We start from the raw sequence: 15918 nt of genomic DNA on the forward strand, positions 1-15918 counted from the left end.
TTACAGATGTGTACCATATCTGGCCTAGAATAGGGGGAAAGGGCTGAGCAGGGGAAAGTCCAGGCCTCCCTATGCCTTAAAGGGACAGAGGGACACGTGAAAGCAGATGGGAAGGTGACAGGTATGGTGACCACAGACTTTTAAAGGAAGAGGCTTTTTTACCTCTTGAGGATTTTCTTTTGGCCATTTTTTGTCTTACATGTTTAGGTAGCTTGCCTGTATGTCTGTGAACTATATCTGTATAGAGGCAGCAGAGCCAGAAGAGGGCATTGGGTCCCTTAAGAATATTAACTATCTTGACCTTCAAATTTCAGTGGACAAAGAAAAGCTCATACTCAAAGCTCATTGTCTTGTTTTCATGGTATCTTTATAATACTAATTTTTTTAATTGGAAAATATTTGATTAAAAATGTCTTGTTTACTCCAGGGGCTACGTTAAGTATGAGACCTGCCCCCATTCCAATAGAGGACCCTGAATGGAGACAAACACCTCCCCCAGTCTCTGCCACACCTGGAACCTTCCGGCTTCGACGAGGGAGTAGATTTACCTGGAGAAAGGAGTGCCTAGCTGTCATGGAAAGGTAGGTGTCCTGGTGCCAGTGAAACCCTTAGCAGACCAGTTTTGTTTCTAAAAGATAACATGACATCCAGAGTGTAGCTCTGCGGGTGTGCTGAAGTGTCAGAACTGCTGTGTCGATGAGAAAAGAGAACTCATAAAGCTGGAGTTGGCAGCACCAACCAGCTTGTTTTATAACTCAATCTTGTCCTCTGCTGGGAACGGCCTCCATACAGTTAAAATTTATAGAGTTTTTGTTGCTGCTGCTGCTGCTGTTTTTGAGATAAGGTTCCTTTGTGTATCCCGGGCTGTCTTGAAACTCACTCTGTACACCAGACTGGCCTCAAACTCACAGAGATCCTCCTGCCTCTGCCTGATTAGTGCTGGGATTAGGGCATGCACCACCACCACCGGGCCTAGAGTTGGTATTTTTAAATATGTATCTTTCCATTATTTTGAAAAAACTCTGTGAAGCTTGATTTCCATCAGTGTTGAACCATAAAGGAGAAAGCACTGAGACTCCCTTTTCTGCAGAAGAGGGTCAATCTCTGTAAATGGGTTCCTAAAGATTAAAAAATACATGTAACAGAGCCTGATCTGCATCTGGTTTCAGTGCCTTTTGATGCCTTTTTTTTCCCCATCTGACATGGTATAAATACATGCCTATAGCATAATGCTGAATTTAGTATATATTCTACAGTAGAACTGTCCTTTAGCCCCCACATTCCAGCATAAGTGATATATACAGGATTCTGATTGGCTGGAAGGTTGACAGCAACATGGTTATTCTTACCTAATCTGACCATGGATGGATGGATGGATGGATGGATGGATGGATGGATGGATGGATGGATGGATGGATGGACGGATGGACGGACGGATGGAACATTTGATGCAGATTTAGAAGTCCCAGAAACCTGATCAGGTTCAGATCAAGTCGGAGACCAAAACTCTTGTCTTTCTTGTCTTCAAAGTGGAAATGTCAGTATCTGGCAACATGTTACCCAGGAGTTTGCCATCTCTCTCTCTCTCACCCGCTTCATTGCTGTTTCCCATTGGCATCGCTCCCTAAAGGAGGACAGGCTTTAAGTGTGGGAATGCAGGTGGTGTGTGTGAGGTGAATGGGCAGCCACAATGGAGCCGTCAGGTATCCGTTGCTGTGAGGTGCTCTCCCTCACTCTTGACTGTAGCTAAAAGTAGACCACACACTCAGTAATAAGCCAGTGTCTCCCTGACTGACTGCAGTGGAAGGGGAGACTTTAGTGTTCTAGAGATCTGATTGCAATCTGCTCCATTTTCCTCGTCTGTAAAGTTTGATTCTTTCTGAAAGTTTGTTTCAAATTTTCCACATAGCAGGTGGAGTGAGAACAGTGCCTGGCTTCAGTCCGTCACAGCGGTGCTCATTTCTCTCTGGGTAGCAGAGATGGCGGTATTGCTTTGTGCCTGGTCTGGGTTCTGACTCTCCTGATGTTGCAGTGAGCTACATTTCTCACTATATACCAGAGTGCACTTAGCACACACGCGGGTGTGAGAAGGACTAGCCATTGAGAACGTGTGCACAGTAGATGTCACTCTTCATGTGTCTGGGACTCAGAGGCCGGGCCTCCTTCACTTCTGAGTTTTTCTCTCCTAGAATTACACTGACTAAATTTTACTCAAAAGGATATACAACATTTTATCTTTCTATAAGGTTCCTATTGAGTTCTAACATTTTAAACCTTAATTTAAATTAAATATCCTCACCCTATTTTCTGGCTTCGTTTCATCTAACCTGGCACTGCTAGAGGAGGTGTGGCTCAGGCCTGACTGCTCGGAAATGCCGAAAGCCTTTTAAAGCCCCGAATCGTCTGGATGATCCGCATCCTCAGAAACGGAGCTTTGTATTCTCAGAAGTGGAACATGAAGTCACCTGACCTTGGGGCAGCATCATGCTTTCTGGCATAGACTGAATGTTTGGATAAATACAGATGTCCAGCCAAGTAAACCTTATTCAAATATGCTAGCATAGGATAAAAGTCCAAAACTATTCTATTCCTCACTCCATACACATAAATTTCAAATCAATCAGAGAGGTGAATTTATACACACAGAAGAAAACATAAATTATCCTTTTGTGTCCTGGAAGTAGAAAAATGTTTCCTAACTGACTCTCATAACCCAAAAGCAGAAATGAAATGATGGATAAATAAAAGTGGGTAATATTCTGGGTAAAGCTGAGTGAAGTAGGAAAGCCCTTAATATCTTAATACATAGAGAGTTTATAAATAAGGTAGGACCAGCAACTGTACAGAAAGATGGACTGAAGGAGCCAGAATGGACTGCAAAGTCTTCCTAAGCACACATAAAAGTCCTAAAAGACCCCTGTTATTCTCACTTGTTCTGGCCGCCCTTGAGACAGTCTCACTCAGCCCGGGTAGCCTCCAGCTCATGGCAGGCCTCCTTCCTGTACAAGCCTCCAGATGCAAATCACTGCATCCCAGCAAAGACACTTGCGTTGAGTCGAGAGTGAGTCAAATTAAAATTCTACTGGGGTGACATCTTCACCTGTCACACTGACAAACATAGTTTGGCAAAGCTTTCTCTCGATTAGGCTCCACTGAAGTAGCATTTTCACCCATTGCTGTGGAAATGCAAACCAGAGAAGCTCCCATGGAAGAGAGCCAGGCTGTGTCGGGGCGGTTACCTCTGGGTTTGCCTTTCAGAGACAAACTTTTCTACTGACAGAAATAAAACAAAAAAGAACACTATCAGAATACTGACAGAAGCCCGAATGTCATCAGTAGTGGTCTGGATAAATAAGTATAAAATGGAAAGGCCATTGAGACGGCTCAGCAGGTAAACACATACTGTGAGGCTTGACGTCCTAAGTTAATCCCTGGAACCAATGTGCAAGAAGAGAGACATCTCCATCAAGTTGTCATATGACCTCCACACACAAGTGTACATGTACTTATGAAAGACAACCTCATTGAGATAGAGCTGCATGCTTAACTCCTTGAATGTATCAATAGTCACATTCATGTCACCACATTTATCTGTACAATACTGTTACTATATCCTCAGAACTCTAGGATCTAATGGAAGCCACTCTCCTTTCTCACCCCCCCCCTTCAGTCAGTGTAACCATTGGTCTGTGTGTAAATGTGTTGCTCTGGCCGTTGTAATATTATGAGTGAGTCATAGGAGGCCAGATTAGAAGGCTGTCAGCGTAACCTGTGTCCGAGTGGTGACGGCTGGATGAGTGATGATTCTGGTGATGGTCAGGCATCCACCGAGCACACAGTGTCTGCACGCACGACTGGCAAAGGATCTGCCCTGGGAAATCATTCAGCATCCCTACACTCCAGTTCTCATGTTTCTTTATGTCCTTGTTTTAAAGATTCACTTATTTATTTTACGTATATGATTACACAGTTGCTGTCTTCAGACAGACACACCAGAAGAGGGCATCAGATCCCATTATAGATGATTGTGAACCACCATGTGATTACTGGGATTTGAACTCAGGATCTCTGGAAGAGCAGTCAGTGCTCTTAACCTCTGAGCCATCTCTCCTGCTCCCCAGTTCTTATGTTTCTAAACTGAAGATTTATTTACGTGTAATGATAGAGTAAAAGAAGATAAACTTCAGAGTTAGACAAGGTTTGATCCTAGCTCCCCTTAGGACCTTGGTAAGTCAGGATGCGAGGGTGAATGGAGATGATGCGTATGACGAAATCATAGAATATTCCAGTAGTTCTTGTTGAGAGTGTTTGTCCACAGAGTAAGCCCATTCCAGCATTAGGTAGGGAGTGACCTGAAGTGACTGTCAGGAAGTTGTCATGGCACTCACATGGCAACACCACCAGTCACTTACAGCTCAAGGTATGGGTGCAGGTTTGTCGTTTACAGCTCACAATCTGCTTTTTTATTTATTTTTGGCCACTGATTGTAGCTGGAAAAAGAACCAAACCTTAAAGCCCTGCTGATTTATTTCATTTTAAATTCATGATCATGAACCTCAAGGAGATCTTTAGTTCTGTCACATACTCATACCATATCTTCCTGGCTTACCTTTTCCGCTTTCTTAAAATTATTTTACACTTCATTTTCTCTCTGAAAACTCAACCTCCTTTTCTTGTGGTGACTTTGCATCACATCTGAGTGAGAAAAAGAAAACACGTACAGGAGAGTGTCCACAAACTACAGCCTGCTAACGCGTGTGTGTGGAGACGTGTGTGTGCGGAGACGTGTGTGTGCAGCTTCCTGGTACCTTACCACACCCAAAGCTTCTCAGTGGTGCATCCCCCAGCCTTGTCACAGTGTTGTGCTTACAGTAGACAGTCATAGTCACATGTATAATGCTGTGGATGTTGCTTTGTTTTCTTTCCTGACCTTGTCACATTTCCGGTCCCATGCACTTCAGTTTTCCAGTACTGACTCCCCAAATCATTGATTAGTACAAGGGGCAGTGTGCATGTGGTTCTGTTTATAGAAAATATCCAGAGTAATGAAATTTATAGAAAAAGAACATGTGTGGTACTGGCCCAGACTAAGGAAGATGGGGGTCGGGGGGCCAGGAGGCAGCTGCAGAGCACACTGCTTTTATGCTCTTAGGAATATACTGCAATCACATTTCGGACATGTGGATTGCTCCATGTGTAAGTCATACCTCAGCAAAACTTCACATAAAACAGGAAGGCATTGTTCAGTCCACCATCAGGAGCACCCCTGTTTACCCTCCACATTTGATCCCCACTCTGGTCCTTTTCCAAATGAGGCAACCAAGGTTCAAGGTTAGATACTTCCTAAGGCTACACATCCAGTGAACAGATGGACTCCGTATGTCTCTCTACAGTACTAATTGTATATGAGTCCTCTTGCTTGAGATAGAAGACATTTTCATCTGGATGTATACCAGTTGCTCTTCGCACACGAACGAGGCCTTGGTTAGCCCAAATCTTATGCCCTTGGATTAGCATCTGTTTCAGCCTTCTGTTTGGTCTTAACCTATAGTTCTTAAACTATAAAGGTTTTAACACGGAAAAGATGCAACACATGTGTAATTGATGTTGGACCACAGGAGCATGAGGAACACAGGTTTATTCTATCTGCATAGGTTGGTCTTGTTTCCTGTTTAGAACAGTATTGGTTGTTTTAAAGATTTGTCTATTTTAATAGAGAGTTTAGAAGATATTGGATAATCTTTGGTCAGTTACTTAATAAACTTTTGCTATATATTAGCACTCAACTAGGCTTACCAGTGGTTTATATATCCACAAGATGGAAAACGTTGTACATTGGATAGGCCTGTATCTGCAGATAGCATGAGACAAAAACTAGGACTTCCCAAAACCTGCCCCTTCATTCATTCAGTCAACCGCCTTCCGGTAATGAGGCAGTGCTGGAGAGAGAGTAGAAACAGCTCTCGATGGAAGAAGAGCTCATGTAAGTTAGACTTGCATTCTGGAGGGTCACAGCCTAGGAGCCAGGCCCAGTATACTCTCCCCTATGTGCCTTTCAGGATCTGGTGCTGCTGTGCCTTCATTTGGGAACAAGGTCTATCTTGGGTCTGTGGCTGGAATACAGAGAATGAGGCCTGGCTACTGTTTCTACTCCTGTTTCATATCAAAGGAAGAAGATAGAAAAGTTTCTAAACCACACCACAGGTTCTTTCACCCAGTTAAGAAAGATGGGAAGAAGGTAATGTCTTCGGGGAAGCCCTGACCAGGCTGAGCAGTAACTGCGAGAGTGCCTGGCAGTATCAAGTGGATGTGGTGACTGCAGTGGCTATTGGGACTACTCAGTCGTCGTGTAAGAAAGTTACTTACTGCCGTTCTTTCTAGTTAAGTGATGGAATGACTGTATTGACTGACTGACCAAGAAGATACAGACGAGTCTATCTGTGCATTCAGAGTTCTACTGCATGGTTTGTTCGCACGGAGCAGTTTACCTGTAATGTGTTTTTGTTCTTGGGTTAGTTCTGTAATGTTCATCTTCTGTAAGTTACAGAAAACAAAATAAAAACCCACCATTAAACAGAGCCTGGGAATTATACAGGAAATGAATTTTGGTTTTTTGACTTTGAAGTCAACAAAATAACTTTAAGAAGTTAATTTAAACTCGCCCCAGAAGCCAAGGAACCAGCATAGAAAACGAGCTTGAGAGTGAGTGTCTCCTTCCCCTAAAATTCACATATCCAAAAATAGGTTCTTGGAATAACTGCTGTCATGAGCGAAAATAGCATTGCAGCCACAGTATTATGGCAAACACAAATTAAATCAAAGCTCTAAACTTGGTGTCCCTGCCCTTAACCTGCCGTGCGTGTAGTCTGCGTTTGGGACGTGTCTGACACACAGATGCGTTTTGCCCAGTGCATTATTGCCTTCTGGGAGAATTAGTATGGAAGATACGAATCGGCTTATGAAGCGTGTTTCTAGAGTGTTGTTTGAGGGCGCTGTAATCTAGTTCCCTTGGTCTTTAGCATTTTGGAATTCTTCCCAGGACAGTTTGTTAGTGTAAGGTTTTAGTGTCAGTCTCGTGCCTGTCTCTTTTTACTTGTAGTTTCAGTGAATTCTTCACCAGGCGGGTTCTGGAGAGTAGCATGTGCAGAGACTAAGTTCTCTAGCTGCAGGCTGGCACGGCCTGGACACCGTGAGCAGACTAACCCTGGGGAGCCTCAGAGAAGGGGCTCTGTCAGACGTCCATGTTCCTGCATGTCCCAATAGTCTGATAACGCTGCCTTCAGCAATCAGCTTGTGGAGAGGGCCTCTCAGTGTCAGTGTTTACAGATGTCTAATAAGAAACTGAAGTGGCAAAGATGTCATTGGTCACCTCCCGTTTCATCTAGATTGTTGGAAGTACTAATTTTTTTATTAAGTGAGAAGACTACAAATGCTTGAATTACTACTTAGAAAAAAAATTGACTTCTCTTATTTTTGATTTTTGTTCCTAAAACTTTTATTACAATCACAAAGAATCTTTCATTTTCTTCATTATTCTCTTATTGCTGAATTGAGTGAAGCTGCTGAAGGAAGTATCTTAAGCCCCTCGATCTCAGAAGCAAGTTAGTAACACGGAGAAAAGAGCCTGTTTTTTAGCTCTTTACATTAAGTGTGCTCACTTTTTAGCAAGTACCTACATCAGTAATGGTGAATGCACAGGAAGGACGGTCGTGGCTTAGTAAACTGGAGGGGGTGTAAATGAAATGGTGGGAGCAGTCGGAGCAGTTGTGTTACCGTGATAAAGCTGGGTCACAGCGCTCCAGCCTGTCATCCATACGCCGGAGGCTGAAGCAGGAGGATCGCCATGAGTTCCCAGGAGCCCGGAAAGCATACCGAGTTCAGGCTGACCTAACCCAGGCTGCTGAGGGAGACTGAAAAACAGAAAGGTGAAGATGGAGAGACAGGATACAGTTTAAGTTCCTTGCTTTAAATGGTGAGCTTATTTCTTTGTATCCTTTCCCTTTTGTTTGGTATCTGATGATATAGCAGTTAGGAATACATAGTAGATATATGCTAGGTACGCGTAGGCTCCCTGTATTTTACCCAGCATCTCAGTGGCGTGGTTTATATGCTTCTAGCAAGCATTTTATTAGACTCGGCAGGCAAGTAAGCCGCATGGCACTAGGCATGCAGGCTAATGCTTCCAGGGGTAATGTGAACATGGCTGAATGAGTAGGCAAGGTGATCCCACGGCCTCAGCAGGTTAGGAACTGTTAGCCCATAGCGACTCCAGACATGTCAGGCTCAGAGGAGACAAAGAGGGGTATAGTATCTCAATTCTCTTCAAAATTTTAAGGCCATTATATCAATCCAAAGGTAAGTAATAATGAAGGATTTAAGACTGTCCTCACTAATGTGACTCAGAAACCACTCTTGTTTCAGTGATGTCTTTCCATTCCTTGGCCATTGCACTGTGGTGGCAGGGTTGAGCTCCTGAAGTGAGTGAGGATGAACGTGCATGCCCTCTGCCTCCCCCACATAGTTTTGCCTGGTCTTCCTTTCCCTCCCTCCCCATGTCAGCACTGGTCGGGAATAGGAAATGCTGGGGGAATAAACTATACATTTTGGAATTAATAGGTACTGGAAGTTGAATTTTAAAATGAGTTTCTCCTCTCCTATACCCTTGTGGAATTACTCGAGTGGAACATAATGAGCTGCACCTCCTGTGCCTCTGCAAAGAGAAGGAAGTTCTTAGCATTTACATGAGGCAGCAGGAGCCTGGACATGACCTCATTTCAATCCATTAGACTATTTGAGGAAAAACAGCAAAACTTTGCCACTTATTGACAAGCAAAGTTATCCCAATCCATTTCTCATAGCCAATAAGAAGATGGACTGTCCTTAAATGCATTTTAAAACTGGCAAATTATACTTCCTGGTTCCTTTCTGGTCAAACAGAAATAGCTAAGAGAGAGCTTACTGTGATGCTTTGAGGTGGAGTGAGAGTCTTCCCTGTCCTCTGTGGATGCTGTAGTAGCAGTTGTTATTCTTAACAAACAGAGGCGCAGCTGCGCTCCGCATACCCTGCTACAGCCACAGTCTACAAAGACACAGCAGTTAGGTGACCCTTGCTATCATGAGAGTCACTGTGAGGTATGACAGCTTCATCAGAATGTGACCTTCACTGGTACAGAGGGAGGTCAGCTTGTGCCTAACTGAAAACTGAGGGAAACAAGTGAGCCTTTTCTTTTTAAGGTTCAAATATTCCAGCGATTACTTGGTGTCAGTCCTTGTGGTAGACACAAGGGGATACTATCTAGTGGGCAGGATCAAGGGAGACCTTGGCTCTTCGTATACTATGGGAAGGAGTGTTAGACCCTAAGATGACAGCTTACATAGGGCTTGCTTGTGGCTATGGCAGGATATGGACTTGTGAGTAAGTGTTCCATTTGCTTGTCTTTTGGTTGAAGAAGCTTGAATATCCTGCTGAGTTTCATGCTACAAAATGTGTGTCCTCTTTAAACTGTACCTTGAAGACCTATGCACCACAGAAGTCCTGACCATGGTGTAGCGCCTCATTCACAGTATCCTGTACTTTTGCTTTGATGACGTCCCATACATTAAAGTTCAGATTAGGACAGGGCCAGTGGCTCATTCTTGCAGAAAACCTGGGTTTGAGTCCCAGCTCATAGCCAACACCAACTCCAGCTCTGGGAGGTCTGATGGCCTCTTCTGACCTCTGCACACATTCATGTAAAATAGTATTAAAAAGTATACTTTTCCAAAGCCCAGACTTTGTTTCTAATTATCTTGAGACTGTCATATAGCCATCATCCTTAGGCAGACTTGGCACCAAAACAGCCTTACTATTTAGTTCTCTCTTGGAGGTTTACTAAACCTGCACACAGTGGCTAAGCAGCTTTCCGCATATGTTCTGACAGATAGCAGCAGAATTAATTTCACTTTTGTTTGTTTGGTTTTTGAGACAGGATCTTCTTAGTCCAGGATGGCCTTAGATTCAGAGATCCGCCTACCTCTGCTTCCTGAGAGCTAGGATCTAAGGAATGTTCTACAGTTCCTTACCTTTTATTGTTTTTAAGAAAAGGGTTTTTTTCGGGGGGGGGGTGTTGTTTGTTTTGTTGTTTTGAGACAAGGTTCTCTATAACTTACCTTTTAAAAGGCTACTAAAGGCCATTACCTACTCTCTGATAGTTTGATTATCACTGAAAATGGTCACAAACCTAAGACATGGGCAGTGAAAAGCTAGGCTTCGGGAAGTACTAGGATAACCAGAGAGCAGCACACCCTGATTCTTTACGAGATCTTGACCAAAAGCAGAGGTGTTATTGCAACCATAGAATTTATCTACTTGGTTTACTACTTAGGAGGTTTTTGGTTTTTTTTGTTTTTTTTTGTTTTTTTGTTTTTTTGTTTTTTTGTTTTTAAGGATTGATTCCCCAGTGAAACCATTTCTCATTTTAGGCTCAGGCATTATTCCTTTAGCATGATGTGCATTTTGCAAAAGCTTGGAATTGACCCTAAGAGGGGAAAAAAATCCAGGGAACAATGAGTTGATCTCTACCAGTCCTCTTTTGTTGGTCTTTCTATTGTGATACATTAATGGTCGGCCAAGTGTGAGGAACTTCATTCTCTATCACCTTCCAGTTCTTTCTGACAAAACTACTTCCTATCAGGAAACCCGGACAGAAGGCAAAAGGTGCAGCTGCCGCCTGGCTGTAAGTGAAGCAGATTGCAAGAGGAACTCACCAGCCCCAGTGCCCAAGAGTTTGTGAATTTTCCAAAATGTCACTCTGCTGGCTTAACTTGTTTATCATTCCCATTTGGTAGTTCCACTAGAAAGTTCATGGACCAGAAGAACCAAACACCATCCTCACACACTTTCTTCTTTATTGTTAAAATGGAGAGTTGACCAAATGCTTGATAACCTCCTGAGAGTCGGTCAAGCCTCTTGTCTCAGTCAAGTGCACCTTGTCGTTCTTCTGTGATACAGTGGGAGCCTGTCAGGGGTGCTTTGTTTGGTTTGGTTTTGGTTCCCGAGAGTTCTAGAAGAGTCTCCATCTATAATGACTTGGATGAAAAATGTCCCTTGGGTTCTTGTGTTTGAAACCGTGGGCCCAAACTTCTGGTGGTGTTTTGGAAAGCCGTGGAATGGTTAGAAGATGGGGCCTGACTGGAGGAAAGAAATCTCTTGGGGATGGGTCTTGAAGTTTATACCCTGGCCTGGCTTCCCCTCCTTTTTGACTGGTCAGCTAAAATGTGAACAAGCTCTAATGCCTTCCCCACCATGCTGTACAGTATCCCCTCAAACGATAAGACAGAGTACATCCTTTCTCCCTTAAATTGTCTCTTCCAGACAATTTAGGGCCAGCAAAGTGGAAAGTAACTAATGCCTTTCATTCCTGGTCATCAACATGAGTTGGCATTTTACCACCCTGATAAGAGTTAGTTGGAAGCCTGTAACCTCTAGTGTCTGCAGAGGAACTGGTGCATGTGGCTAAGTGAAGCCCGCTGTAGACACAGACTGGCAATGTGTAGTGAGGTGGGTCAGTGTTACAGTTGTCTCCTGAGTAACCATGTTTTTCAAGGAGGTGAGAAGCCCTTGGGTGAGATGCAGCTGTGGCCCTGCAGTTCTCTCTCTCTCTGATAGCATCACATCTTCACTGTCAGGAGCTCTCGAGAGACTGCCAGGACCTTAAGCTAGTTGGTTCATCTTTGGGGATCTGCATGGCATATCTTAAATGAGGTCAGAAACAGTAGCCTATCTTTAGCTACCAACGGCCATTCCTGTTAGGCCTTTGAGCCAATGAACGATGTCAGGATACTTCAGCTGTAGGTCATGTGTTCTTTCTCCTTGGTGGCTCCATCTCTGATTTCATACCCTTACTACAGGTGGAAGGAGCTGACCTCGTGATGCTTCCATACAACTCAGAAGTCTTTGATTCCTTGCTAGGGTCTGCTCTGCAGTCTGTCTAAATCCACAGTGGTCTGTGTTGCGGACTTCCATATGAATTTATGAATGAGGATTTGAGAAGTTATCTTTTTGGGTCTTTAATCTGTCCACAGGCCAATACTAATTTTTCTGCTTAAAACTCTCCTTTCACAAGCTTTTCTGTTCTGAAGTTTTAAGATGCTGCCAAACTGTGAAAACATACAGCTTCCTCTGGAACAGAACTCATTTATATTTTAGTTTTTCTGTTCACGTATACCTTTTAAAAGGTTGATGTGGGGAGAGCTGTTATTTATTTAGTTCTGCCCATAGAATTCAAAATGAGCTCATCTGTAAGAAGGCATTAGTGCAGGGTGGCTCCTGTTTATCGGACTCTAGTGCATTTCTGAAGCACATTCTCAAATGTTGCTAAAAGGTGCAAGGCCAGCTAAGAAACTGTTATTTAATAATTATGTAAAACTGCATTTCTCTCGCATCATAAGGTAGCAAACTTTCTTTTCAAATGTTACCTTTTGCATTATAAAGTTACTATCTGGTTAGTGTGTAAAATGTGAGGAAATACAAGGGGATCTAGAGTAGAAAGGAGCTCTCGTGCTTGCACTCGGCGACCATCATCAACACCTCCCGTGTTTCCAACATATCTCTGTATGTTACGTACACACCTTTCCAGCAGCAGAGCCTTACACCAGCTGTGCGATTCTATATTAACTCTCCTTACATGACTTGTAAAATATAATTTTATCATGAACACTGCCATGAGAATATGCTCTAGTTTATGGATATGTAAGTTAGTAACTGTCTTTCTATTCTGAGCCTAACTAAGATCAGATGAATTGAAGAAGTTATAGCCCCAGTGGCCTAACTGCTCAGTTGATCATGCGTCCAGAGTGCACACGTGGTGGTGGTGCATGTATGGAGAAGCAAGGGGGCTGGTTTGACAGAAGCCTGCTTACTTGCTTGTTTGTTGTTTGGTTCTCTTGCTTGCTTGTTTTGAGAGAGCAGTTCATTGTGTAGCCCTGGCCAGTCTTGAAATGACGTCTTCCTGCCTTAGCCTCCCCAGTGCTGGGATTGTAGGTGAGCAGCCCCTGGCTTGGGCTTCAGCTCACTGTGCAGCTGAATGTGACCTGGAACTTGTTTCTTCTTCCTCCCAGTGAGAGCAGGGTTGCCAACCAGTCTGATCTCTACATGCCTGGCTCACTCTGTTTTCCTTGTTAGGCATTTTATTTTAATTTGTCTTTATCTTACTCTATTAAATAGTAAGAGAGAGATAATAATGAGAACAGGATAATTACTGTGTTAAGTTTTCTAACTGGCGACTACTCGTAGATGAGAAATTCTGGTCTTTTCAATGGTTTGTGTGTAGTTACCATGTACAATAAGATTTTTCATTTCTATTAGCATTTATTAATTGTAATAGGTAATTGTAATTAGTAGGTTTCGTTTTGACATTTCATACATGTATATAATACACTTAGATCATCTATCCCCTACTGTCATATTCTGTTCTCTCCTACTGTTCCCTTCCATCGCCACACCCTCTGTCTACCGTGCATTTTCTCTACCGGTTTCTTCTTTGTCTTTAATTATTATTATTGCGTGTGTATAAATAAATATATAAATATATAAATACAGGCTGCGGAACCCATTTAACATTGCTCATGTGTGTATTTTTAGAGCTGACCAGTGGTATTGGATAACCAGTTTAGGGGCTCGTCCCTCGGTAAGACTAGATCTCTTCATTTCAGCAGTCACTGATAACTGAAATCATCCCATCTAGAGGTGGGGCCTTTTGAGATCTCCCCCGTTCCTGGTGGCTTGTCGGCTGGTGATGTCATTGTTTAGGTCTTGTCTGTGCTACCGTATTTTTGAGATTTCATGGGTGTAGCTTCCATGTCATAGATCGCAGATGCAGTCTCAGAGCAGACTTCTCGGTCCTCTGTGGCACTTGAAATCTTCACCCCCTCTTGATGTTTCCTGAGTCATAGGTACAAGGGCCGCGGTATAGATGTATCAGTTGGGGCTGAGGACCCAGGTAAATGTTCTCTGCATTTTGACCAGTTGGGGTTTCTGTAATAGTCCCCATCTCCTGCAAAAAGAAGCTTCTTTAATGAGATGAGGAGTGAAAGCTACATTTATCTGTGGGTATGAGAGTAAGTAGGGAATGCACAGAACGGTTATACCGGTTTTCAGCAGTAGGTTGTAGGTTCTGTGGGCTCCCCAGCCACAGTAGTTGGCCATGCTTACATTAGCAGACACGAATTCCATGCCATTTGGCCCATAAGTACAACTAGACAGCTATAGGTTACCCCCAAGCTATAAGTGCCGCTGTTGCACCTTTGGGGATATTTTGCCACGTTGGTCACTGTTGTGGTTCACAGGTGTCTTAGCTGGGTAGGACTGTTGATTGCTTTCCATCTTGGCAGTTTGCATAGCGCTTTCCAGTACTATGAAACCTAGACCACAGGGAGGACGATTCTGGGGCAGATCCAGTTCAGTTCTTTCAAGTCCTGTCTCCAAAGTCCAGGGTGTCCTCAGCAGTAGGAACGGACTTTAGGTTCTGGAAAACAACTAAGAGCAGCAGTAATAGCCTGTGTTATATTGGGATTTGCTTGAAATCACTGAGCAACAACTTAAAAGGAGGTTTCTCATGACTGGTACCAGGATTGGTGTTAGTCTCTGGCTCTTGGAGGGGAGCATTATCAACCCCCCACAGGTGATAATATGCACCCACTTTCATATACATATAACATATATAATCTAGGTAAATGTAAGTAATGATGCCTCCATTCTTCTCCCTCAGCACTGCTCACCTCTCGCTCAGCATCACTCACCACCACCCCACCAGTTTTCCACTTCATGCTACCTCCTTGCTACCTGTCCTTCCCTCTCACCCAGAAACTTCTTTAGCTAACGTACTGGAAGGAAAATGAGACTCAAAAGTCAGACGACTGATCTAGTCCTTTCTATAACCTTGGGAATGCAGCGTACACTGTCCCACTTCAGATAACTAATGAACAATCTACAAGACCCCTGACTGCCACAAGAGCAGGCTCAGTGATGGTCGTGCGCACAGCAGAGCTCTATCTGTGCTGTTCTTACTTCTCTCCGGCCACAGATGGGTCATGGGAATGTTTTAAGGTATGCTTAGTCTTAGAAGAACTGTGCTATCTTTGAAGAAAAGGGAATAGGGAATATCATTTTAATGATCTGTGAGTAAATAGAAAAAGTATTAGGCCCCTATCAATTGCAAAGATGGATCCTCTCCTTAGGGAGGGTGGCTTTCCCACCTGTGTCCTCTCCACCTTTACCCCACTGTACAAAAACAAGCTAAGAAATGAAAACATTTTAATTGTTTCATTGCTAAAGATAATTTCATACATAGATGCTCTCATATAGGAGGTGACACGATTAAACTCCATAGCATGTAGGCTGGCATAATGTTAATGTCTTCTGAAGAAATCCACATGGAATTGTGGGTAGTAGGAAACAGTCCTGAACACTAATTGTAGATAACTAAAAGAGTGAAACTGTAGATCTTCTCTGCAGGGGTAGCTTGCGTGAAGACAGTGCGACATGCCTGTCTGTGTGGCTTCATCCCCTCTTAGGGTTGGACTCTGTTTTGTCTGCATTCTCAACAAGACACAAATCAGAAATTCTCTGGCTTCGGTGATGTAAGTGTTATTGGAACAAATGCGCTTGAGGGGCATTGCCCTTCATTCTTAGCTTATGGCTTCTCATTTCGTGTACACTATTTTCCCACTTTTCATTCTAACTTTTACCCTAAATCACATAGCACCAGTCATTTGACTTCTCTGTGGGAAGCTGCTGGTCGCTCAGCTGATGGTGTCCTTTGTCATGTGCAGCGTCCTCCGAGCTTGCCGTCTCTATGTCGCTCTCCACGGGCATGTGCTTACATTTCCAAAAGAAAGAAGAGTGAAGTCCTAGGGTTTGATTTTGTGTGTCCTTTAGAA

General features: G+C 43.4%; 1 protein-coding gene across 13 annotated transcripts in view; it reads left to right on the top strand.

The window, feature by feature from the left end:
* The window catches only part of Hmbox1 (homeobox containing 1), a 132227-nt gene that overhangs the window by 94300 nt on the left and 22009 nt on the right, over positions 1-15918 (top strand). For all 13 annotated transcript variants that reach the window (XM_032917938.1, XM_032917937.1, XM_032917936.1 and 10 more), the window contains exon 6: positions 428-581. In XM_032917938.1, the coding sequence (XP_032773829.1) occupies positions 428-581 (154 nt within the window). The remainder of the gene's footprint in view (positions 1-427; positions 582-15918) is intronic.

The sequence above is a fragment of the Rattus rattus genome, chromosome 12 (assembly GCF_011064425.1).
Source record: "Rattus rattus isolate New Zealand chromosome 12, Rrattus_CSIRO_v1, whole genome shotgun sequence".
Taxonomy (NCBI): domain Eukaryota; kingdom Metazoa; phylum Chordata; class Mammalia; order Rodentia; family Muridae; genus Rattus; species Rattus rattus.